The sequence below is a fragment of the Monodelphis domestica genome, chromosome 5 (assembly GCF_027887165.1).
Source record: "Monodelphis domestica isolate mMonDom1 chromosome 5, mMonDom1.pri, whole genome shotgun sequence".
In the NCBI taxonomy this organism is placed as follows: domain Eukaryota; kingdom Metazoa; phylum Chordata; class Mammalia; order Didelphimorphia; family Didelphidae; genus Monodelphis; species Monodelphis domestica.
Window position 1 is genome coordinate 250,522,976 of NC_077231.1, and position 27,549 is coordinate 250,550,524.

The 27,549-nt window shown below is 33.6% G+C and overlaps 1 protein-coding gene across 24 annotated transcripts in view; it reads left to right on the forward strand.

The window, feature by feature from the left end:
* The window catches only part of PARD3 (par-3 family cell polarity regulator), a 730,632-nt gene that overhangs the window by 247,942 nt on the left and 455,141 nt on the right, over positions 1-27,549 (forward strand). For 3 of the 24 annotated variants that reach the window (XM_016426304.2, XM_016426306.2, XM_016426307.2), the window contains exon 1: positions 10,739-11,406. The exons of 13 other annotated variants lie outside the window; for them this stretch is intronic. In XM_016426304.2, coding sequence (XP_016281790.2) covers positions 11,044-11,406 — 363 coding nt within the window. In that variant the 5' untranslated portion in view covers positions 10,739-11,043. Of the gene's footprint in view, positions 1-10,734; positions 11,407-21,891; positions 22,128-22,262; positions 22,467-27,549 lie in introns of those variants that run through there. 8 more of the 24 variants (XM_016426305.2, XM_056800892.1, XM_016426308.2 and 5 more) reach the window with 6 other exon arrangements.

Consider the following 27,549-nt stretch of genomic DNA (forward strand, 5'->3'; position numbering starts at 1 on the left):
GTTAGGAAGCATCTTGAGGCTTTATTTGCACTGACAACCCTCTATATCCATGTCTGGGTCTCTATCCATTGAACCACTTAGCTACCCAAATACTTATTATTATAGCAAAATAGTATTCAATCAGAATTATATACCACAACTTTTTCGGTCATCCCCCAATTGATGGTCATCCCATCAGTTTTCAATTCTTGGCCACCATAAAGGAAACTGCAATGAATATTTTTGCTCTTACAGATCCTTTTCCTTTTATCTCTTGGAATACAGACTTAGTAATGTTATTGTTAGGTTAAGGGATATGTACAGTTCTGTAGCCCTTTGGATGTAGTTCCAAATTGTTCTCCAGAATGGATGAGTTTACAACTCTGCCCACAGTTCTTTAGTATCTCAATTTTTTCACATCCTTATCAGTGTTGGTCATTTTCCTTTTCTATCATATTAACCAATTTGATAGGTTGTTTTAGTTTGTATTTGTCTAATCTACAGTAATTTAGAACATTTTTTCATATGATATATAGATAGCTTTGCTTTCTTTTGAAAACTGCCTGTTCATATGTTTTGACCACTTATCAACAATAACATTAATTTCAAACTGATTGCTGTAAATTGCTGCTTTTGTAACTTTGCATAAGCCTTTTAACCTGTTTAGGATTCAGTTTCTACCTTTGTAGATTGGAGGATTTTGTGGGATGACATTGTGGTCCCTTCAATTCTAAAGCTTTTGATTGTTGTTGAGGTAAATACTAGGCAAATTTGGAGACAATATTTTTATAAATATGAGACCTTTTCCTTGTTATTCTTGGCCATCATTATCATATTGTTCAACTGTCCAGAAGAAAATGTCAGAATCAAAAAATATTAGAAGAGAATAATTTAATATTTAGGTAATCTTGTTTTTTCTCTTAAGTCATCTGGTTGGTCCATGACCATTTCAACTTTGCTCAAACTTTAGAAAAAGAATTATTTAGAAGCTAACAAATAACCATTTTCAGATCTCTAAGTATATCATAAGTCACAAAATGAAAATGTTACAAGGGGCTATTTCTTCTAAATCTGTTATTTCAAAATGAAGAAACTAAGACTCGGGGAGTTTAAAGACTTGCCCAACATCACACTTGTAGTATGTACTGGAGGTGGTATTTCCACCTGATATCACTTTTACCAGGCCCATTGCTCTTTCTTCTGAACTATGTTCTACTTAATCATAGCATCAGAAAGCTATAGCTATACGGGACCTTTAAGGCCATCTAATCATTTTAAAGATGAGATATTTGAAACCTAAAGACATTGTCACTTACTCAAGGTAAACAGAATTTTAGAGACAGAATTAAATTAACCACAAATAATGGGTTGAATCGCCATTTCCCATTGCAATGAATGGTTATATTCTTAAAATAATTCCTCAGACTTCTATATTTTTATTGGGTTATTGTCTTCTCTTTTGAAAATAATTTAATGTAACTTTTTTGTTTTGTTTTTAGTACAAAATCTTGGATAATGGCAGAAACACGAATTTAGTTACATTTAGAAAGGAAAATATAAAATACAAAAATTATTAGTTTTGTTTCTTTAGTTAAAATTGCTGGTTATCATTCTCTTCCTTCTCTCAGTTTAATTTCTATAATTTTTTTATTCAGTGTTTGTATGTGATTCTAGTATTCTTTCTTCAAATGAGATAAAATTTGTGTAAACCTTAAAATGCTATTTTTATTATTAGCATATAGATTATTTCTAACTTACATTATTACTAATAAGTTCATACATAATTTTATAAAAATAGAACTTTCAATTTTTAATAATATTCTTAAGTTTATTCCCCAAACTGGGAAAATTAGAACAAAGCATATGATTGGGTTCTTATCATATACTCTCCAAAAAGAATAAACTGATTTATAGTTTTTTAATTAATGAAATAATGTACCCATTTCCTCTATAGCACTTACTCCCTCTAAGAAAACATTATATATTTTATCATTTTACATAGCTTGATGGCAGTAATGATACTTGAAAAATTTGTTCTTTTGTATATTTGCAATTAGAGTTTGAATTAATTTTTTCCCTGTACATATTGATACTTTCCCTCCTTTTAGTATTCTGCATTTATATCCTTAGATCATCTTTTAGTGTGAAATTGGTTTTACTCTTGTAAATGTGTTTTACCTCATTAATCCTGTGTCAGTTTTTTTATGAATAGTTTTTAATTTTGGAAGCTTCATATTACGTTGAAATAACTGTTTAAAATTTCACATAAATTTGTGAATTTTTCATCTAATAATTTCTTCTATTTATTGGATTAACATTTTTCTCATCATGCTTGAGATTAATATATTATCTGTTGCTCTTAATATTTTAACCGTTACTAGTTAGCTCACTAATTTGCTTTATTGTAGTACATAGTGTGAGAGGTATGTTAAAAATATTTTTAATCATACTGCTTTTTAAGGTTCCCAACAACTTTTATTGACTTACTTTTATTCAGTGTTTTACATTCTTAATATTATGAAACATTGACACTTATTAATGCTATTTTGGGATTCTCTCTTTTCTTCCATTAGCTATGTTGTTCTCTATTTGCCGTCAATACAAGTAGTTTTTATTTTCACTTCTTAAAGTAAAAGTTTTTATACATCTGATTCTAAAGGAATTCTTTTCCCTCTTCATGGTTCTAAAGATTAGATGAAACTTTTAAAAGAGCTTGAATGACTTTTTTTTTTTTTGTTTGTTTGTTTTTGGTCAAACCTTACCTGAGAAAAATGAATGTTTTATTTTTTCAAGTTATTCACTCTTTTCTTTGGAGTGTTAGTTTCTTCAGAAAAAAATTATTATGTCCTTAATCCTGTCTAGGCTTTCTTAGGGAAGAATAATATTCTTTTTTATGAAATGTTAAAAGTCTTGAGAACTTTTTAGTCAGTTATTCACCATAATTGACTGATTAAAATTTCATACAGATGTAAGGGTGCATGTTTTATCTGAAATTCATTTACATGTAAATTACACATTTGTTGCCTAGACACTGTATATAGTCTGTAATATGAAGAAGATGTTTTAGCATTGAGGGGAAGGAGCGCAACAAATGGAGAAGTAAAATCAAAATAAAAGATGGATTGGATATATGATTAAAAAAAGGCAACATAAATGTTAAGGAGTGAATATTGATGAGTTAGAAAATTGAAATACAACTGTTTTACCTAGTTGAAATGTTCCCCCTTCCCCCATTTTCTTTTTATATATAGTTATACAGTACTAATTATAAAGCCAAAGTAGCTATAATTATCCCAGGGTTAATGAGCATCAACAGGAATTAAAATGCCTTGAAAAAATTAGTTAGGCATTTCAGCAGTAGAAATTGGTTAATCTCTTCTCCAGTGAAGAAAAATCACATGAACAAAAATTAATGTCCTGGTGGTTGTTGTGTTAAAAAAGAAAAATATTCTGACCTGGGCTGAGATCCCATTTAGGGATGGTGGCTTTTTTGTTTGTTTGTTTGTTTGTATTGGTATGGATCATAGATCAGAGTTTTAAGAGACTTCTAATTGATCCTCTTTTTATTACAGATAGGCAGAATAAGGAGCAGTAAAGGGAACCAACCTCTCCAAAGTCACTCAGTAAGAATCACGGATGTAGCTAAGGTGGCTTAGTGGGTAGAGAATGAGGACGACATAAGTTTAAATCCAGTTTCAGATACTCACTAGCTTTGTGATCATGGGCAAGTCACTTAATCTTTGCTTGTCTTAATCTACTGGAGAAGAAAATGGCAAACCACTTTATTATCTTTGCCAAGAGAACCCCAAAAGAGCTCAATGAAGCAACTGCCAAGAGATTTAAAGAAGTCTTCCTCTATAGGTGGCATTACTGGTTATTTCTCTGCTTTGCTTTCTGTAAATTGGAATACTTCTTAAATATATTTTCTCAGTCAAAATTCTTTTGTGACATTTACTTTTTTATTTGAAAATTTTATTTAATTATTTGATTTAGAATATTTTTCCATGGTTATATGATTCATGTTCTTTCCCTCCCCTTCTTCCTCTCTCCTCCTGTAGCCATCAAGCAGTTCCATTGGGTTTTACATGTGTCATTGATCAAGACCTATTTCCATATTATTAATATTTACATTAGGGTGATTGCTTAGAGTCTACATCCCCAAGTCATATCCCCATCTACCCATGTGATCAAGCAGTTCTTTTTCTTCTGTATTTCTACTCCTACAGTTCTTCCTCTGAATGTGGATAGTGTTTTCTCTCATCAGTCCCTCAGAATTATTCTGGATCATTGCATTGCTGCTAGTAGAGAAATATATTACATTGGATTGTACCACAGTGTATCTGTCTCTGTGTATAAAGTTCTCCTGGTTCTGCTCCTTTCACGCTGCATCAGTTCCTGGAGGTCTTTCCAGTTCATATGGAATTCCTCCAGTTCATTATTCCTTTGAGCCCAATAGTATTCCATCACCAACAGATACCATAATTTATGCAGCCATTCCCCAATTGAAGGGCATCTCCTTATTTTCCAATTTTTTGCCACCACAAAGAGTAAGGCTATAAATATTTTTGTACACGCCTTTTTCCTTATTATCTCTTTGGGATATAAATCCAGTAGTGGTATGGCTGGATAAAATGGCAGACAGTATGACATTGTCATCAAATTGATGGTGTGCTTCTTTAATGCAGAAATATTTTTTATGTGGGATCCTATTTATTAAGAGCAAGCCTGTATCATAGGTCAGTCTTTAAAAACCCTTATAAAACAAAAGTTCCATCAGATCTATTCTGTAATGTTAGGACATATGCCTTACAAAAGGCTTGGAGACCAACAAGTTTATTATCCTATGGAAATGCAGTAGTAATTTACCTTAATTTACTCTTAAAAATAGCTTCATGTTTTCTGATTAAATAAGAATCTATTCCAAAGGAGGGGTTTGTAGACACCACCTGTAACTCAGTCTTCAGTAGTGCTGAGAGAGAAAGGAACTTAGAAAAACTCCATTAAAAATCAAGAGAAGTTTCTTATTTTTTTGAGCATTATCATCTACATGGTATTCTCTACCTTAATTATGTTGAAAAATATTTCAGTATTTTAAGAGTATTTATGTTAATATATTTACTATGTACTTCATTAAGTCTATTACATGCCCCACATACCATTTGCTGACATTAATTTTCTGTACAGTAAGATATTCAGAGAAGTTATGAGACTTGGTGTTAAAAGACATGAATTTGACTTCCAACGCTTTCGTATCTCATGTGTGACTGAGGCAAGTCATTTAGTGACCACAGACATCCTCAATTGTCTCATCTGTAAAAAAAAAAGGAATTATAATATTTGAAGATCCACCTTATAATTGTTTTAACCATTAAAATAACATTTATAGAGTGCTTAATAGCCATTAAGTATTAAATAAAAACAAGTTGCTATATGTTACTAAGCTTCAAAATGACCACATTTTCATTTTCTTTTATAACTGGGTCTGAGTTCCAAGGGATGAATTAGCTGGATTTTATTGCTTCATTTTGAGTTATGTGCCCATGAAATCTGACTGAAGTACTCTTGCAAAATGAAAATAATCACCCCTAATCCTATATCTCTCATTTTTTTTTGCATTATTCATGTATTGACCACTGAGTATATAAATTTACTGTCAGGTTTGCTAATTGTCATCTTGTTAATTTATTAATTAAAGACATTTAAGAATTAAGATTCTAAAAGATATTTCACAAAATTCCTGGTAGGGGAAAAAAGTATTCTTATGATTAATCAGTCTAATATGGTTATTTTTCTTCCACATGTACCAAGAATCTTTAGGTATTGGTGACCAGGTTACAATATTTGTGGTTTGAGTTCATGTGATTTCTTTCACTTCACTTATTTACTGATGACAAAATCTTCTTGGTCTGCACCTGAATTTTGGTGATTCTTGTCAGTTGGGATAATTACTTAAAATAATAAATCAGCACACAATTTTCTTGAATAAAAGTATGAGGATAGGATAAATCAAGGATTGACGGGTAAGATTCAGATAGAAATTCAATTTTTTTACTTTGCAGTAGATATCTGTCCTTTCAGCTTTTATTTGGATCATTTCATTCAGAATGGAATGCATTAATTTTCAAATCCTTTAGTAGTCATTGTAGACAAGTAAGAGCATGGTGAAAAGAATGTTGGATTGGTAGGCAGAATAACTGGATTCTGATGCTGGCTTTGCAACTAATTATGGATGACTTTGGACAAATCATTTATCCTGTTTGGATCCCTCTTTTTCCTTATTTAGAAAATGTGTAATTTAGACTAGAGTAGGTGGGCTCACAGTTTCTTCAAGGTCCAGTGCTTTATAATGCTATTTCTTTTGAACAAAGGCTTCTTGAGATTGAATGTGATTTTACATCACTGTTAAATAACATAAATGTAATGAAAGCACAGAGTCAGAAGTCTTATGTAACTCAGGGGAGAATCAGTAATGTTTCCATACGTCCAAACTATTGGTGGGTGACAGGACATTACTGTGGAGTCAATAGATGCCTGCTGTAGTCATTCCCACCCCTCCCCCAGGTTGTTCACATTCATCATATCAACTCTTGTACTCTGGCTCTGTAGCAATTCCATTTTAGAGTGGGTTCCTCTTGGGGGAAAACATGTACCAAGCACCATGAGGTTGTATGCTGCTAATGACTTTATATAGGACACATGTAAGAGAGTTGGATGTTGTCTCTTTTCTTAAACTTGGGAGTTTATACACAATCACAATCTCGTTTATTTTCCCTTGTAATAACTTCTCTTAACAAGTCTTTTTGTTTACATTAATGAGCAACCTTGCACAAATGATGCAGATCAAATTGATCCCAACATGAAAATGTTATATCCAGTGAAATAGTAATTTCACAACTCAGTGTTCCAAAGCCTTGAATTGTTTATTCGGTGACACCAGGGACATTAACATCTCTAATCTAATCAATCATTAGTTTCTTCATAAGAAGTTCCAATTCCATCTGTTCGTTTAGTTTTATTGTTCTTCGGTGATTTGTTTTCTCTATTTCCCAAATAGATAAGGTTTTTACTTTCATTCTAAATGACTTTTGTATTTGTTCTTTCTCATATTGAATGAAGGAACTTATTCTTTATGGGGCTCCTTTTCAATACTTAATCTTGTTATTAATAAATTAAACTTTGGCTATTTGATTTTCTGACCCCATGAAAATTATACTTCTAGACATAAATCTCTATGTGGAGCTATTTCTCAGGGGTCTAGAAGCTCCCAGGTGCACGCTCTCTCTCTCTCTCTCTCTCTCTCTCTCTCTCTCTCTCTCTCTCTCTCTCTCTCTCTCTCTCTCTCTCTCTCTCTCTCCCCCTCTCTCTCTCTCTCCCCCTCTCTCCCCCTCTCTCCCCTCCTCCCCTCCCCCTCTCCTCTTTTTTCTTTCTCCATAGAAGGCTCATAAGTGAGTGTTGATTGACCTAATGCCTTGGATTAAATGACTCATTGTAGGTCACACTGATAGTAGAGCCATGTTATAAGGCTAGATCCTTTGACTTCAAATCTCATGTACTTGATATCACATCACATTGCCCAATGTGTTGCTACCTTGAGTCATGCATGTCTAATTCATCATTTCCCCAAAATATGGATCCATGAACTATCCTACATGTAAGTTCTTGAAGGAATGAGAAACTGTGGCATATGACAAAATTTGGTTTAGGCAGGGAATTAGAAGGCATGACTTTACAGTGATGCCTCTGTCACTGACTTTTATGATCTCAGAAAAATTAACTGTTCTCTGGCCCTTGGCTCATTCGCTTGTAACATGCAGGAGGTGGACAAAATAATCTCAATGGTGGTGTTTATTTCTCTGATTCTATGATTTGAAGTCTTGATTTCTTCTCTTTGATCATGCTTCCCAGCCTTCTCTCACACCACTTCCTTTCTTTCTAAGGAATGTCATTGCAATTATACATACAGTTTGAGAAAGCACAAGCATCTGAATGGATAGGAATTGGAAACTACTATTTTGAATGGCAGGAATAAGAAGTGACACAGATTTGCAAAACTAGTTTAAAAGGAAAAGGAAAAGAAATAAGCCTATCATATTGAGAGATTTCATCTATAATCCTGCTCTACTTCCCTGGAAGATTTGCCTAGTGATATTCCCAATAGACTAACTGCAGTTTTTGTGATTAGTGTCTGTGTGCATCCAGCTACACCTGTAACTATAATAATCTATAATGTATATAACTGGCATCTGTATCTCTATCATCTGTTAACTATATATACTCAATCGCCATTTTACTCTGCCCACATATGAGAGAGGTGGATTTTTACACTTAGTAGTTAGTTACCCAGTGGAGACTGCTAAGTACTGATGAACCTTATTCGATTTCCTAGCAAGAAGAGAAAAGCATGGTGAATGAAAGAGTATTGATTTTTTCCCCGCCCCCATGGCCCCTCCTAGCAGTCATTTTCCAGTTGACAGAACTCTATTATATTATGTTGGATATAGAACTTGGTAACATATGCCTTTTAGTAAAGTGATTGTGGTTGCTAGTATTCTGAATCCTACAGCAATTACAGCAATAAAATGATTCTGAAGACAGATGGCTAGAACATAAATTTGAAAATGTTAATGTCAAGTATATCGTACAAGGCTTTTCTCTAAAATATTGATAGCTTAGAGTCCAGATGTAACTGTTGACTTATAATAGCCTTCTCCCCATCTTATTGTGTAATTGAATAAAGGCATGACTACTTTAATGATACAGAAAAGCTTTAAATTAGATTAAATTGTAAACAAGTGTATAAACCTGAAATTTAAATCTATACTTACACTAATTAGTGAGTAGTCAAAAGTGCCTCACAGGAGGCTGACCTGGAGGGCTGTCTTGAAAATGTGATAGCAACTTTTATTTAATTATAAGACAAACACAGTTTCACAACCAGAGAAGAAGTCATAGCAAGGTCTACTTTTCATAAAAGTCAAAAAGCAATAAAACTATTTATAAGGTGAAAATTAATAAACTTCAAAATAAAAATTTAGTTCCAGGAATAATATCTTTAATATAATTAATATTAATGTATTTTAAATAGATTTTAGCATGTATTAGAGCACTGAAGAAACTTTCTGATCTTTTTCCAAATTTTATTTGATTTTAACATCTTACTCTTTATAGCAGCTCATCTGCTTCTGAGCTGATGTGGCTGGCTTTATTTGTATGCAGGCTAATGGACATATACTATCTTTTTTTTTCTTTTTCTTTCTTCCTTTCTGGTGTATATATCAGAGAATCAGCTAGATTAAAAAAAGTTGTTCTCTGAACTATACTAGGTGAATTGGAATTAATGTGCTAGAGAAGGCTTTTCCTTCTCCCAACCCCCCTCCCTTTTTTGACTTATTGATTGATTTTGCATGTGAGATAACTGGCAGCCACACTTCTGAATGTTTGGAACTAGATCCAATTCACCTTGTGTTTCTTCCTGGCTTGCACTACAGTTAATGACTATAAAGTGCATTTGAAGATACTTACTTCCTGTTGTTTTCTTTCCTAAGCACCCAATAACACTTCCATTTCTAAATAGTTCAAGAAAAGGTACAGCTGATAACAATTATAGTTAGACTTGAATCATAAAAATATAATCTCTTCTTTTAACTGGGAATCTCTTAATAATGGTTTTCTTAGCTACTTTTTTCTGAGGATAATACATGTTTCACTAATTGATATTTTAAAAATTGTAATCTTGGTAAAGCAAAAATGTCCATAGATTTCTCTTTATAGCATTGCAGTTTTCAGTCTTATGCTCAATATACTTTCTGAGAGAAATATTGTGTGAATGAACAATGACATTGACATTTGTTTTTATTTACTCCATATTTAATAGATCATCTACACGTTGACTTTCTGAACTGAACTGAAGAGTTCTGAGACTAGCCAGAGCAGGTGCTTAAGGCATGGGGCTGTGGGTTTTTTTCATGATCATTTCACCAAGAGAATGAGAGCCCAAGCCAGAAGTAACAAATAAAGTAAACAGCCATGAATCAAGAAATAGGAAATAGAACAAAACCAGGCTTTTTGTTTTCTCTGCTCACTAGAAAATTAACTTTTAACGCTGTTTATTCTGAATAGAAATGAGTTTTATTTTCTCATATTTTTTTCACACTTGGTTAATACTATGGATGATTGACCTAGTTTCATATTTGAGTTCAAAATTAAATTATAACATCGGCTACAATGTTTTGGTGGGTCAAGGGCCAGGTATTTCATCCTTCATCATACAAAATACCTGCAAATGGAGAGAAAATAGAGAAGTGAATAATTGAAAATAAAGTTCTAATCACAGATCATTAGTGATTTTGAAATTTATTCTCTTTTGCTTTAGGATCTTTTAAATTGTTTCATTTAATCCATTTCCCTAAGGACTAAAAAATTATGAGAACAGCCAAAGAGGCTACGAAAGTTGCATTGGGGTGGGAGAATAGATTATATGGAAGTATGCTTTGCTTAATTATAAGGTCAACTCACTATATATTATCCAAGAAGTGACTAACTTAATTCACACAGATAATTAAGGGTGGCATAGGATCAAATTGGTTATACCTGGACATTAATATATATATATATATATATATATATATATATATATATATTTCTCTAAGGATTTTCTTTTACTTGTAAACCATTGTGACATCACCTGTGGCATATTATTGTGTCTAGGCATGGCTTTACTCTATTGAGTCCCCAATGCACTCATCTATATACAGTTTACATGAAAATTCTATTTTCCTTATAGTCTTCAAAACATTTCTAAGATGAAGGGAATTTATTATATTTTGGAGCTAAAAATAAGTGTAATTTTCAAACAATTTTCATTTTTCCTTTGGCATGTACATGTGGTGCTATACTTAATATTTTTGCCATTCTCGATCTCCTGGGCTACTACCCCTGCATTTTTGGTAAAGTAACCTTGCTTTTTTCCCTCCCTACAAATCTGGAGCTAATGAGCATATCTCATCTAATGCATTTCTCACATATTTCAGTCATTTTCCCTGGGGGTGCGGGCTTTTTAATCATATGACAGTATGCAAGCTATCAGGGCATTTGAAAGATCAAGCCAAATGTTTCCATGACCTCTTTTATAATGACTGGAATCTGTTTTTTCAATTTGTTGCAAAGTTTAGAAATCCTCAGATGAAGAGTGATCAGAAATGCAAGCATCCTGTACTTGCTTGCAAAGTGCTTTCAAGGTCATTGGCTAAAATGCCCTACCGAAGTGCAAAGTGGGGTTATTTTGCTTGCCTGACTACACAAGCGCAATGTGACAGTCTCTTGAAAAATGTTTTAAAGTGGCACCATAGAGAAGAGATTAAGAAAATGGATTGTGTCAGTATGTACTCTGGTTGCTGTGGGAATGCTGGGAATTATTTTCTTATTTGTGTAAGTCTAGTGTTTGCTTGGGGTACTGAATGGTAGTTCCAGTATGACCTCTCTTTGACCATAGATTTTAGCCAATGCCATTATAGCATTTGTTGTTTAATTGCTGAAGCATCAATTGAATCATCAGAGAATGGTCAGTCTATTTGGCAGCCTTAGTGAGTGGAAAAAAGGGACTGCTTTTGAGTTATTAATATGGATTAACCATCATGAGGATTTGTAATCTGATTTCTTGTTTCCTGTTATGGCTATACCTAGTTTGACTTAAAAATGGGAGAATGAAAGGTAGCTACGTTAGAGGTCAGATTTCCATAGGTTTTTTTGAAGTGATTTATGTCTTACAGTGAATGATAGCCTTGCTTGATATTCTACTAAATGGCACCATAACCCAAATAGATTTTAAAAAGCCTTGTATTTTCCTTAGTTTTAAATTAAAGTACAGTAAAAAACAATCACATATATTAAGTGTGAAAATCAAGTAAAAATCCTAAAGGGTTTAAAAATAACTAAGTCATTTGTGAAGTTTCAAAAAGTTGTAGTTAATACCTATTATATTTTTCATAACTTAAAAAATCCCCACAACTTTAACCTTTCACCTTAGAATTAATACTGTCTATTGGTTCCAAGGCAGAAGAATGATATGGGTTAGCTGATGGAAATTAGGTGACTTGCCCAAGGTCACATAGCTAATAAGTGTTTGAATTTGATCTTTCTTACTTTCTTACTCCAGTAGGATACTCCAGTTCTTTATCCACTGAGCCACCCTACTTCCTCTGGCATGTCATAATTTTCAAAGTACTTCCCTGAAAAATCTGTTGGGTAGGTACCAGTTTGGATATGGTACAATTAAAGTTCAGATAAGTTCAGAGGAAATAGTTGGAAAGGAACACAGATACCTTTTAGTTCAATTTTATAGATAGGAAAACTGAGTCCAAGAGAGATTAAATGACGCACTCACTCTGATCATCTAGTGTCAGAAGCAGAGGTTGCCCCTAAATCCTTTGACTCCAGGGATCCAAAGTTCTTTTTCTATATCCCACTTTCTTTCATATAATTATCTAAATATCCAGTGTTACCATTGGACTTTAGAGTCTTCTGTCCCTTCCTCCCTCCCTCCCTCCCTCCCTCCCTCCCTCCCCCCTCCCTTCCTTCCTCCCTCCCTCCCTCCCTCCCCCCTCCCTTCCTCCCTTCCTTCCTTCCTTCCTTCCTTCCTTCCTTCCTTCCTTCCTTCCTTCCTTCCTTCCTTCCTTCCTTCCTTCCTTCCTTCCTTCCTTCCTTCCTTCCTTCCTTCCTTCCTTCCTTCCTTCCTTCCTTCCTTCCTTCCTTCCTTCCTTCCTTCCTTCCTTCCTTCCTTCCTCCCTCCCTCCCTCCCTCCCTCCCTCCCTCCCTCCCTCCCTCCCTCCCTCCCTCCCTCCCTCCCTCCCTCCCTCCCTTCCTTCCTTCCTTCCTTCCTTCCTTCCTTCCTTCCTTCCTTCCTTCCTTCCTTCCTTCCTTCCTTCCTTCCTTCCTTCCTTCCTTCCTTCCTTCCTTCCTTCCTTCCTTCCTTCCTTCCTTCCTTCCTTCCTCTAGCATACTCCTATATGTTCTTTTAAATTTTATTTTCTCAGAATATTAAAAAAATCCATGTAAAGAAATATGAAGAATCCTTAGTTACTGTTAGTACCAAAATAAAGATAACTCTCAGGTTTTTGAGCCTGAGGAAACAAAGTAGTTTAATTTTGGAGCTACTGTCTCTGAATTTCAGAGTTAATGAAAAGTAAAATTAAGCATCAACTTACATAAACAGAAAACTCTGCTTGGGTATTTTTTATTTTATTATTTAAATATTAAATTATTTATTTCCCACTCTACTAAACATTAAAAAAAAACCCAAAACTTTAAAAAGAATCCTTATCTTTGGTCTTAGATTTTTTTTTATTAAATTTCAGTTCCAAAGCAGGAATGGGTAAGGCCTAGGCAATTTCAATTAAGTGACTTGTCTAGGTCTAGAAAGCTAAGAAATGTTTGAGGCTACATTTGAACCCAGGACCTCCTATCTCTAGCCTGCCTCTCTATCCATCGAGCCACCTAACTGCCCTCTTTTTAAACTTTAAACTTTTTCTTTAGTTGACTATGAAAATGGTCATATATTTTCCTTCTATTTCAAAAGTTAATTAATCTACTAGTATGGAAAAAACCCCCACTGTATCTATAGAGGTTAAGATAAAAAATTTTATTTTGGACGGCCATTTAAATGGTTTGTTTAAAAAATAAACATGGAGTAGAGTTAACTCAAAGTTTAACCTGTCTTCTGAAGGAATACTGAGACCACTGCAAAAATTTATGAGAAGATAAATGCACACAAAGTCTTATATGTACATAAGTGAGTGGTTTGCTAGCAGTGCTTAAGGTTAACATAAAAATTTGGATGAATGTGGTGATAGAAAAGCAAAAGACTTTAATCAGCTTCCCTGTTTGTGTTTTATTGATCACCAGGAGTTTTGATTTTGCCTGTTGCACAGAGATGTTGAAAATAAGATTTTCCCATAGTTTTCCCAGTGTACTTATTAACATTAAATGAGCTTCTGTGAAACGATAAACAGAAATTGGAACTGACACAAGCAAGGACTGGTTTGGTATTATTAGAAGGAATTGAAAAAGGAGTGGAGGTTTCTGCATTAGTACTATCATTTAAGTTGGTGTTGAAATGCAGATAGCAGAGGACCTTATCCCCTACATGTATTTTTATGATAAAAGCTACTCTTGCTGGAAAAGAAGTAAGATATTGTGTTTTATGAATGCTTTCAAATACATTCAACTTTTATTCATTTTAATTCATGGCAGTTTGGGGTAGAAAAAATGTACTGTTTTTATTTTAAAAATAAAACTTTTTTTTGACTTAAAGAAAATTCTAAATTAAGCAGTAACACTATTATAAAAATTAGCTCATTTTAATTCTGACTTTAATGTAATGTTCCCTCAGGTCCATATGATTACTTTCCCTGCCATTTTATTGAGTTTGTATTTAAGAAAAAAGTTGCAAGGAAAATCATAATGATCCTGAGTCCCTGTTTAGGGAAATTCTTTACTTTTAGGCCTGTTTGCATCTCTGCTTTAATACAGCCTTCCTTCCTATTCTCCCTCAACTTTCTCACCCTTTTCTTTCTCTTGTACTTTCCTCCCTTCCTATTCCTTCAATTCTGCTATCTTTTACTTTCCTTCCTACCTTCCACATAGCTCTTCTGCTTCATCTGCATTACCCTCTCTTATCTCCTCTTCTAACACTTGCAAAATATTCATATATATCTAAATTATCTGACACTCCTCCCTCTTCCTCTCCTTTTCCTGTTTTTTCCTTCCCTTCTACCTCTCTTTTACTCTTCCCTAAATTCTGAAAAAGTGTAGATAGAGTAAGTTAACAGTAAAGAGAGTAAGTACAGTTTTATTGGGAAAAATGACATTGACTTTTGTAAATGATATCAGATCTTAACTATTACTTGCTATTATTATTTTAGGTGGGAAGGGAGTAAGTAGAATTCATTTGCCAATTTACAACATAGATAATTGAATATTGATTGAAAACAGGATTATACTATTCATATGTGAAAAAGTTATTTTCTTAACTCCATTCAGCTTTATCCTTCTTTCTGTTAGCTACTAGATAGAATTATGGTGAAAACTGAAGCATAATTTTCAAAACTTCACTCCCTTTTTGATTTACACTATTCTTGCAAATCGACATCAATAATCTGAATAGTAGAATGCTAACTTAGAAAATAAACTTTTCAAATTCACAGAAAGAATTTTTCGGGGCGGGAGGGACCCTGTCATTTCCAGAATCTATTATGTCATTCTTTTCTTTTTTAGTTGTCTTATCTTACTTAGTTTTATAAAGGTTTACATAATGTTCCCCAATGTTTACCTTTTAAATAAGGGGTTCCCTAGAGTATTAGACACATAATTTTATATTTATAATGCCTTATATTAGCTGGGACTTAAGACTTAGTAGCTCAGAAGCACTGATCCAGGATCAAGAGTTGCCCAGGAAATTGAAGATCATCAACTGGAAGATAAACTCCTTGAAAGGCAAGAGTTATATTACTTTCTATGTTTATATCTTTAATATGTAGTGTGGTGCATAGAACTTCCAGAACGTAATAGATGTTGATTGTGTTGAATGATCTTGCAGGTATGAGGAGAAAGCTAGAGAGTTGTTTTCCTATTAGGCCAGTAGTAAAGTGTTTTATTATTAAAAATGAGTTAGAAGGAGAGAGAAGCTTGTACTACTTGTGCCCATTTTACTGATATGAGATTAATACATGCTGCTTAAAAGAAGCTATTTGCTGCTGACTATTCACCAACAAAATCTTATTACTTATTTTAACTGAATGCAGGAGAAAATGTTGGGGAGAAGATCCTTTCACCTATTTAAATGTAAACATTGTCTTTCATAGAATTAAGATTTTTATTTTGCAGGTTACGGGGAAACTTCAAATGCTTCTTAGATCCATTTTTACTTTGGCATTTGATAATATGGTAATAAACCTCTTTCTGGCTCTTCTGCTAAAGACAGCTGAAGTGAGTAGCAACAGAATTCTTATAGTATTCTATTTTCAAGATTACTATATTGTTTCTTAACAGCAAAAAACACTCCAAACCCCTAGACATGTATTGATTTAACAGGTTATAAATCTGTTTGAAGGCTAATCAGCCTTTGTAAGGAAGATTTTTAACTTGTGACTTGAGCAATGAGCTCATGTTGTATCCAAGCTATGATAATGGAAAGGAATGATTGTTTTATTCCTTGTACATTTTGCACAGTGATATTACTAGACCACATCTGATAACATTCAGACTGATTATATGAGTTTGCTAATAAAATGAAACCTACAACTGGTATGTAGCAAGAAAATATGAAATAATTTCAAATTATTCATGCCATTTCAGATACTTTGTAGTAAGTATATAACCCACATTTGTTTTTCTATAGTGACTGTAATCCATGAGGACCACTTTTCCATCATGGTCTATTAAAGTATATTAGTATAGAATCATAGATTTAGAAATGGAAAGGAATTCAAAGATCATCTATTCTAACCATTTAATTTTCTGAGCAAAAAATAATTCCAGAAGGTGGAAATAACCTGTCCATAGCCAAAGCAATAACGAGTTGAGGAGTTTTACTTATTTATGTGATTTTGATTAGCTTAATTTGATTATTAGCTCCCCAATTGGTATAGATATTATAATCCATAAGCTTTACTATATTTTGCTTTTTTGAGAACTCTGAATGCCATATATATTTATGTTACAATTTTAATGCCAAGGGAATGTTGATAACTAAATGTTTTATATTTATATAATATTTAAAAATATTGATCACATTATACAATATGTATATAAGCAGATATACATATAACAATAACTTAAGTATATTTATCTATCAAGTAGAGGATAAAAAGTAACAAAACACTCAGTTCCTGCCCTATAGAGGGCTTTATCTAATTGGAGAAACACATACCTGAAGAACAATATTACATGACAATAGAGGGACTTAAGTAAGCTGAGCAGAACAGAAAAGTAACGAGTTAAGGCATTATTAAGTACAACATGAGTGATATAGACAATTCCTACTTTAGACAAGCCAGGAAATTCTATTAGTCTTTAGTTTAGAATCATGTACAAATGACAGTGGATTTCAATCATCTAAGAAAGTGTTATTGAGGGAGGATGAAATTGAGTAAGGCTCCCATATAAGAGTAAGACTATGAGAAGCAGACAGGGTAGGGGAGATAGTTCATTAATCTTGACCATTTAAAGAAACATGGGCCAGAAAGCAGTGAGTGATAGATTCATGAGATGTTAAATATGAGCTTGGGAGTAATATTATTTAACTCATGTTTTAAGTAGACAGAAATAGGGCAGGTTTGTATAAGTTTTTTTTTTTTTGTGGGAAGCGAATGGAGATAAAGTTATGTTTTGGGGAAATTATGATAGTTTTGTAAGAAGAATATTATCAGCTTGGTGACAAAGTAGAAAGAGCATTAGGGCTGGAGTTAGAAAGAGCAGAGTTCAAGTTCACTATTAGATTTATTTCCTAAGGTGTTCAGGGAAAAAGGAAGAGAATCTATATGTTAAATATTTATAGCAGCTCCCTTTGTAGTGGCAAAGAACTGGACATTGAAGGGATGTCCACCAATTGTGGAATGGCTAAACAAGCTGTGGCATATGATTGTGATAGAATTTTATTATGACATAAGAAATAATGAACAGATTAATTTCACTTTCACATAATTCTGGGTTGTTGTATTAAAGTGATCTCCAGTTGATCAAAAAGATAGGTTAATTTCTTCTTAAACTCAACTAAGTCATTTTCTCTTTCTTAATTAGAGTTTGTTTAGTAAGTCTTAGAGGACAGGGACTGTTTTTTGTTTATTTGTTTTTTGGATTTTCTGTAGTATAATAGCATAGTTCCTTGTAGGATGTATGTATAATAGATATTTCAGGAGATAATTTGTAATATAACCAATGTCTATGTAGATTTTGTCAACATCCTTGGGTATAGTGTGGTGTCATCTAATCAGAAGAAAACTTTGTTTTTTGGAGCAAATTAAGGCCATTTTTTATGTCACCCATATTAAAATTTTCATTTAGTATTTTGGATTCTTCTTGTGCCATAAAAAGATCTGTTGGGTTTCCCTTTTTCCTTTTGGCAGTTTAGAATCCAAAGAATAGAAATGGGACTTTTTCTTTTCTCCTTTTTTTTTCTCCTTACACTGTCAATTTAAAGTGAATAGACTGGTATGAACTACTTCCTATGTGTTAGTCTTAATGCTCTGCTTTCAGGAGATGAGACAGGATAGTTCAGAGCATCTACTTGGATTCTCTTCTCCATCTATTTTCTTTATTGGTTGACCCCATTTGCCTCCTTCAACTCTCCCAGATCTTTTCCACATTTTCCTGCCTTCCCATTTTTTAGTTCCTCTTATCTTTCATATCATCCTTCAAAGTTCATCCCCTTTTCTTTAAGATGACAATTACTTCAAGTGGAGAACTCATTGACTTCCTAAATCTACTACTACCTGTTAATTTTCCACAGACTCTCCTCTCTCCTCACCCCCTTTCCCATTGTTGAGTTCCCTCTGGAAGCCTCCATTTTGTTGAGCAGTTTAGGAGGAATGTTCTTTATTTCTCTTACTCATTTTATGAGTGACATGATCCTTTGGATATTTAAACCTATGTTTTGGTTTGGGTATTCTTCAACTTCCCAGAAGAGGAGCAAGGACTAGGCAATTGAGGTTAAGTGACTTGACCTGGATCACCCACTGAGGAAGTGCCTGAGATCATATTTAAGGGCAGGGGTTCTGGTTCTCTCTCTCTCTCTCTCTCTCTCTCTCTCTCTCTCTCTCTCTCTCTCTCTCTCTCTCTCTCTCTCTCTCTCTCTGTCTGTCTCTCTCTCTCTGTCTCTCTGTCTCTCTCTGTCTCTCTCTCTCTCTCCTCCCCATTATCCCTTTTTTCTCTGCTCCCCTTTATTCCCACTCTGTCTTCCTCTATCCCCTTTTTCTCTTTAAAATACGTATTTCTTTCTTAGACACATGAGCTATATAATAATGTTCCTTTAGATACAAGAATTAATCTCTTTAACTTCTCTATTGAATGAACTTGTATAAACGAAAATTAAATAATACAAGCTACTAACTTTGTAACAACTAACATATAGCAGTTACTGTGTGTTAAACACCATGCTAACTGCTTTACAATTGTTATCTCATTTGATCAATAAGCAGGGTGGTTGTTAATTCTCCAGCATCTACTGAGGGGAAAGGATATTAAGCAGATTGTAGTTATTGGAAAAAAATATAAAAGTAATATAAAAATGGTTGTTGCTCCTTAGGTTAGCAAGATCTCTCCAGATATGTCCCTGAAAGTTCATGAGTCTGACAAATGGAAAACAGTTAGGAAAAATTAACTTGGATAATATGTTATCCTTATAAGTGTGGAATTCTCTCAAGTACATTTCTATTCCTGCCATCCACTGACTGCATTAATAAAATACATGGCTCCTACCCATATGATTCTTTGTATGTTCCATACATTTCGTATAAGCAATCTACAGTAGAGCAATCATTTAATACTCAGTTTTCAAAACTTCCAGAGAAGATTTTAGCAGACCATAGAGGTGCCCTGTCAGTACTGAATACATTAAAATACAGGGCTTATGACAGCAGAATATTTAGTCTAGAAATTGGATAGAAGACTTGAAATTGGATAGATAACTGAAGCAAAGCTGTCTGATATCTAAATAGCATACAAAAGTTGAATTTATTGTTATTTCAGCAGGTTTTCCCAAACTTTTTTCAGTTTTATTTTCACATAGGTGGTAATAAAAATCTATATCCTTGTTATACAAAATTCATAAAATGAGCAGTCAATTTTGTTATGTGAATAATTAGTTGTGTTTTCTGTTTAATATTTATATACTTTAAAAAATCTCATTTTTTAGTATATTACAAAATGATCTCGTACTTGTTATTATGATCATTGATAAGCATATTGATATGTGCTTTACCTGTCATTTTATCTTTGCTTGGCGATTCTCTCTCCAGACTTCTATTTTTGAAATGTTTTCTGTAGTTAGATAGTGAGTCTTCATTTCCAAGGATGGCTTTCTATTCTCTGAACACATTGCACCCAACTATTACCCTTATTTGCTGCTCTTCCATTCTTGCTTTCCCCTTCTTTATACCTGTTGAATTGATATTCATTCCATAAAAATCGAACTCAAATGCTACCTTTTGCAGAGTGACTTTCCCTCAAGCCTTAGTTGCTAATGGGTGACCATTGCCCTCTGCCTTCTCATAGCACTTGACTTTCAAATAAGCACACTATAAGACCCTTGATGAAGTACCATTTAAAATAAAAAATTCTACTCTTCTCCAGTATACCTCAGTGCTTTGGACTTAGTAGGTATTTAATAACAAAACAAAAATCATAACAAAAAGAGAAGATCTAATTCTTCATTCTCTAGTTCTTGATATCTTACGGCTTTGTTGATTACATGAACAAATACCTTTTGCCCAGTTATATTATTTATATTATATATTAGGTATTATATACTGTTCAATCTAAGGTAACACAAGGGAGACTGCATTCAATTTGATTCAACTGTTATTTACTAATTGATTCAACATTTATAAATTACTTACTGTGTGCCAGGCACCATGTATTTAAAGACAAAAATGCAATAGTCCCTTCCTTCTGAAGTTTACATTCTAATGAGAGCTGGGACCATGGGTTAAAGTACCACATAAACATAATTTTAAAATTACATACAGAGTTTTTGTGAAGGAGAGAATATTTATAACTGGGTATATCAGGAAGGGCCTCAAGGCTTCACTTATCAGGTAACACCTGCATGTTGCTTGAAGGAATCTAGGGATTGTAAAGGAGGGAGAAGGAAATGGCCTTTTCTTTCTTGGACTTTTGCAGTCACCTCTTAATTAGTCTCCCTGAGTCCACTGTTACCTCTTTCCAAACTATCTTTCATGAAGCTGCCAAATGAATAGTGCTAAAGCATATTCCTCCACTGAAGAAGATTCAGGGGCTCCCATTACCTCTCTGTCACTTAAAGTCCTTCCCATTCTTGCTACAATTTGTCTTTCCAGACTGTTTACACATTACTTCCTGTCAAGCACACATTTTACCAATTACTATTACTATTTTACCACTTACCATGGTTTCTTAAGAGTCTTAATATACACTTTCAAGTTATGAATTTTTTAAATATATATATTTTTTCAACTTAAATTTTAGTTCTCACAGATGCAAAGGTCTAGCTATTAACTGTGAAGGATCAGTTAGAAAATGTCTTTTTCTCTCTGTCTCTGTCTGTCTTCTTCTTCTCCCTCCCTCCCTCCCTCCCTCCCTCCCTCCCTCCCTTCCTTCCTCCCTCCCTTCCTTCCTTCCTCCCTCACTTCCACCCTTCCACCCTTCCACCATTCCAGCCTTCCTTACTTCCATTGCTCCATGCCATTAGATTATTTTAAATTGTATCTCAATCCATTGACATACATAGAAATGAGAACAAACTGAAAAAAAGGCTAGTTCATATGTTAAACATTAATTTGAGCAACTAGAATTTTATTTTTGTTTTAAAAAAGGTATCTCAACACTCTTTGAATTTTGAGTGCCTTGTGATTCATTGTCATAGAGTTTAAGAATTACAATATCCACCACAAAAATTCAGGATATAGAGACAATCAGAATTCAGAGGCTAAGAAGAAATTTGGAGTAATTTGGATGGCTGTGCTTACTTAATCAGGAATTATATTTCATGTTGGTTTTTCTTTTTGGAATCTTGCCTATCAAACCATTTCACTTTGCTTGGAAGCCATGGCAAGTCAGTTTGCTGACTTTTAAGTGATAGTGGAATTTTCCCTCACATGAATGGATACTTTATTATGCTGTTGATAAGCTACACAAATGTGGCTCTCTTTGAAAAAAAAAAACACCAACATATTGTTTCTTTTTGGTTTCACACTGTATAAAATCTAGACATAAACCTATCCACTATGTTTCCCAACCCCCTGAAATGAAATTCTGTTATATTACCCAGAAAATCCAGTCAATACTAATAGAGAAACTTCATTTGAAAGTGTATGCAACACTCAGTCCTTATTTCCCTGCAGTTCTTCTTAGAGGAGAGAAAGATTAGACATACACTCTTATGGCAGCACCACAGTTTGGTAAAGAGCTATTGTAATTAATAATGACTTAAAAAAACTTCTACTTTTTTCTAAGGAATTCATTTTTTCATGATCATTGTTATTTTGTACGAAAGCTATCTTTGCTGATTTATTTTAAATGGCTATTTTATATAACATACCAAATTTTATTTGACTTCCGGGGATGGTTTAAAGTAACAGTGGTTGTAATTATCTTCACCTCAACAAGTACTGGTAGTCAAAACTTGGGAAGTACCTTTTTATTGTTATATTCTTCACTCTCCTAAGTGAGTAAGGTCAGATTATATTGTTGTCCTGGGAGTCATCTTTTTCATCACTTACTGTATATCTTTCTTTTAGGTGAGTAACTGCATTTATTTAACTTTAGAATAATGACTTAGAGGAAAAATTGTGGCTTGTCAAGGAATGGGCATTCATTTAAGGAATCTAGATATGCTGAATTGTTAAAAGGTAGCAATTTTGTTTTGTCTATTCAGTTTGCAATATGTCTACTGTCCCGAGTCTTAACTTGTGAAATATGGTCTAAATGGGCTATTTTCTCAATTCCATTGGAAACAATCATCAAAACTTCAGTTTAGTGGGCTAAAAAAATTGCTTGTAAGCAAAAAGTGGAATAGGTGCCTTTCCTAGGAATTCTTCAGTAAAACTGAACTTATTGGTGAGCATTACTTGATTACAGTGACTATAGACTGGTGACTCCATAAGTATTGTAGTCCCTCTAATGAAACAGATTGCTACTAATCCATGTGCTCTTATTCTAGTTGAATCTTATATTTAATTTAGTATAAATACTCTGCAGGTGTCTTTCACTTTATTTCATCAGCCTAATTATTTTCTTGGTCCTATATATCTTCAGTAATTTCTCTAAACTGTCAAATTTTAAATAGTTTAGCTAATGTCTTGATTTCTCAGCATTTGGAGAGAGAGACAGACAGACAGACACTGAAAGACTGACTTACTGAGCTGCTCTTACTCTCTTGGGATTTGTTGATAATTCATTTAAATTGTTGATTCATCATTTTTTATTATTATACTTATTTATTTAAAGCTTTAAGGTTTACAAGAACATTTTCATCTTAACAATCATATTGTGAATAATAATGATGATAGCTAGTATTTATATAGCACTTAAAGGTTTGCAAAGTGCCTTACAAATATTATATAATTTTATTTATATAATAATCCTGAGAGGTTGGTGCAATTCTTCTCTCTCTTTCTCAGCCAACTCAATTGAGGCACAGAGCACTTAACTGATTTGCCTAGGTTCATACATACATTTCTGAGAAACAATTTGAACTCAGTTCTTTTGGACTATAGGTCTTGTGACCTATCATAGCAACTTTAATAACTACATTTAAAAAGGGATTGGGGATTATCTGTGAAATGAGAATACTAATTGTTCTTCTTATGTCCAGATTGGGGGAAGCATTTTGTAAATTTTAATGTTTGTTTTATACTTGGATTATTGCTATAGCCTACTTCAAGACTCTTTCCACTCCAATCCATAGTCTCAACTATCAACTGATGCTCCTAAAGGTTATTTCTAATCAAACCCCTTCTTTTTACCCTCTAGGAAAAAATTTAAATCTTCTCTTTGTCTTTTAAAGCCTAGTTTAGCCTAGCCTTTTTATACCTTGATCTTCTCTGAGTGCCTTGTATTCCAGTGCATTTACTTCTTTTTTTCTCAGTCAAGAAGTCAGGCAAAAAAACCCACAACAACCCAAACAAACACTTGGATTAAGCACCTATTTTATACTATGCACAGTTCCTTTGACAAGGTACTCCATCTTTCAATTAAATTTAATTCTTAAGATAACACTATTATTTTTAGGCAGTGACTGCTTTTTGCTTCTTTCTGTATCTCCTGGCAGATAATAGACACTTAATACATGTTTACTGACATGAGTTGCATTTTTAAATGATGATGTATCATATAGTAGGGTATAGCTAGAAGAAGGAATAAATCTGGAATCCAAATACAAAGGTCAGAATATCTTCACCTACTTAATAGGTACATGACCTTGAGCAAGTCACTTATCCCAGCCTATGTTTCTTCTGTGAAATGTGCCTGCTCCTTACACTATACCCTTGGCAGGGCTATTTAGGGAAGAAAAAATGGGGCCACATTTGTGAAGTATTTTAAAGACCTTGGTGCTCTGTAGTACTGATAACATTAGTAATAGTGGCTGGGTATGGGGAGGAGGATGCTCAGCTAGGTAGAAATCATTGTTGGAGAACACTTTAAAATAGCTGCACAAAGCAGAACAGCTTGCTGTGTAGTAGACATCATGTTTTCTAGGTATCTTTTAGCAAATGTGGAAGGCTCCTGTGCAAAGAAGAGATTTTGCTAGATATGGTTGGGTGCAAAAAGGCAGATTAACTTGAATTCATCATCTCATTGGCTTTTCCATCACCTTTCAGACTAAGCTTAGAAAGCAGCCTTTAAACAAAAAGTATTTAGTATCCATTCCATTAGATGAAAGGTGAAAACCAGGAAATGAGAATGCTCAAGAGAATGAGCTTGGCATTCTTTGCCTCATTCAGAGAAGTGATGCTTTTTCTCTTTCTAGGATGGGCTGTGAAAGAGAGAACTCAATCTCTTGAGGAAGAGTAGAATTTTATAAAGAAAATATACCTCTGAGGGCTATGGTTCTGGGGCAACTTAAGGAATGACTGAGATAAAATATTGTGACTAAGGAAGCTAACACTGGAGTTGGCAATAGTGTCTTAGGGAAGCTATTGAGAACTCAAAGATCATTGACTTCATTGCACCAATCTTGATACTAGATAGCTTTTCTCAAAGCTAAATGAAATTTCTTAGCTTCTGTATCAGGTTAAAGTGAATATCCTTATTCTGATTTAATTCCCACTATTTTGGGAGAGTTCTATCTGTAGGATATAAAGCAACATGAAGCATGATATTCAGTGATCTAATTTGTAAGCTATCTCAGATGCAACTCTATTCACAGTATATAAGTCACATGAAAGATGTTTCATAATTGTTTGGAGACAATATGTTGAATATAACTAGATAGGCAATATGTTAGAGGAGGTTGAAAGTCCACTTCAGTCAAAAATCTCGTATTCGATCCTTGTCTCTTATATTTGCTCTTTGTGTGACCTTGGGCATGTTAACTATTGTCATAGGTTCCCCAAGGAATTCTGGGGTGCTAAAACAAAAACACTAAGAATGACACAAATATCTAGCATTTATATGGTACTTTGAGATTTGAAAATCATTGATTCCTATGACAACTTTGTGAGATATGTGCCATTTCTTAACCTCAATTTACAGGTCAAGAAACTGGTATAAGGTGGTTTAGTGACTTGTCTAAGGATACCCACAATTAGTAAGTGTCTGAGATAGGATGCAAATTTGGGTCTTTGTGAGTCCATGCCTAGGACATTCTCTACTATGCCATCTATTTGGGACCTAAGTTAAAGATCTGCCTTGTGATGGAAGATTCTCAGATAGTCAGTTAGTTATCAGAGTCCTTCTGTATTCCTATTTCTCTCAAGTGAATGAAATGTCTATCATTACCCATAAATAGTCCCTATTTTATTTGTACATTTCTGTGCGTATATGTGGGTATGAGATTGTGTGGTGAAATACTTTGGTTCTGACATAAACTTTTTACTTCAAGCAGATATATAATTCATAATCCAAATCTCAGTAGTTCATTTTTTTATTCTGTTGGGACGGTGAGATTTTCTAATTGATGGAATAGATACATTTTTAATTAACAGAGTTTTTTTTGGTAATTTCTATGTTTGTTTTTCTTTGGTATTGTAGTCAAGTTCCAAGGATAAGATATCTTTCTGTTTAGAAAATTATATGTAGATTTTCCCAGAATTGGAAAAATTGAATGCCTCCTTTGTATGATTCACTATATCTTAGTATTTTGAAATTTCCTTCTAGGACAATATGGTATGATAAAAAAGTTATAACTTTGAAATTAGAGCACTAGTATTCATTTTTCTTTCTGTCACAGATCATCATATCAACTTGGGCAAGTCACTTTATTTTTTCTATAAAGTGGGTTTTTGAATAGTTGGCTTGTGAGGACTCTTTCAACTCTCTATATGATGCATTTAAGTAATGTCAGTTTTCTCTATGTGTTTTTTTAAATAATGATTATCCTTTTTAAATTTCCTCGTAATACAAAACAGTATTTCAGTATTAATTTCTGTTATTAAGGTTAGTTGAATTATTTTCAAAAGATACTTCTAAAACTCACTGAAAGGCAATTGGGTTTTGATTGGTTCCAATTCTAGTTGTAGGGCAAATCACTTTGCTTCCAACCCATTTGACTGTTCCTTATCTTGTTAATAAAACATCATTTCCCTTTCATTGTTGAGCATAGCTGTGTTTTTCATTATAAGCCACTGAAAAAAAGAACCTAGAACTTAATGCATCTAAATGAAATGCTAGAAATGACATGAAAGACTTTCCATTCCAGTGCACTGCCAATTGAATGAATCCCTTCTGATGATCTTGCCCTTACTGAAAGTGTACACATGAAAAGTTTATTCTAGGCAAAAAATCTTAAACTACCTTTATTTTGGATTTTTCACATTCTTAGTACATGAAAGACAGTTATCAACACTTCGTTACTGTTGTGGAATACAAGCTAATGATGCACAAAGTTAAAAACCTCTTGTTTTTCATTAGGAGACCTATTAGCTTTGAAAGCAGTAAATAATAATTGGCATTTACTGAATTTTAAATAGCATCTGCATGCTGTATTTTTGAGTTAAAGAGGATGTACAATTCATGCGTTGCTGTGAAAACTTGATGTTCTCAGAAGGTAGTTACCTTTTGGCATTTAACCCAGTTTCTTCCTGGTTTTTATGTGGAATATTTCCTCTGTTTAATTGCTCACATGTTTTTTGAAATATTTACGTGCAGTTCTTAAGGTGCTAATTGGCAGCAGAATAGCTGATGGATGGCAAAACTGTTGAAATCAACATTAACTTAGAATACATCCATAGTAAATTTTTGTATCCTGCTCTGGGATAAGTGGCAATTGTGGTTTCAGTGCATCACCACTTTAGCAATAAAAAACATAAAACAGCAGTAGGCATTTTGTCTATTTACCTTATCAGAGCTTCTGCCTGTCAGTCTATGGCTTTTATTTTGGCAGAATTTTATAGAGTGCTTTTGCTCCATTAAATAAGAATTATGGCAGAATTCTTTTAGTGATCCTTTTGAACACAAATGTAACTTTCGAGGTCTGTTCATTTGGGATGGCTATATATATATATATATATATATATATATATATATATATATATATATGTTCCTCCTAAAACCTGTTCTAATGGATTGTTAATATAACTTTCTGCAGACTTGCTTGGTTTTTTCTTTCCATTCTTTTTAATGTTGCCATCTTTTTTTTCCCAATTAGATATCATTTTCTAC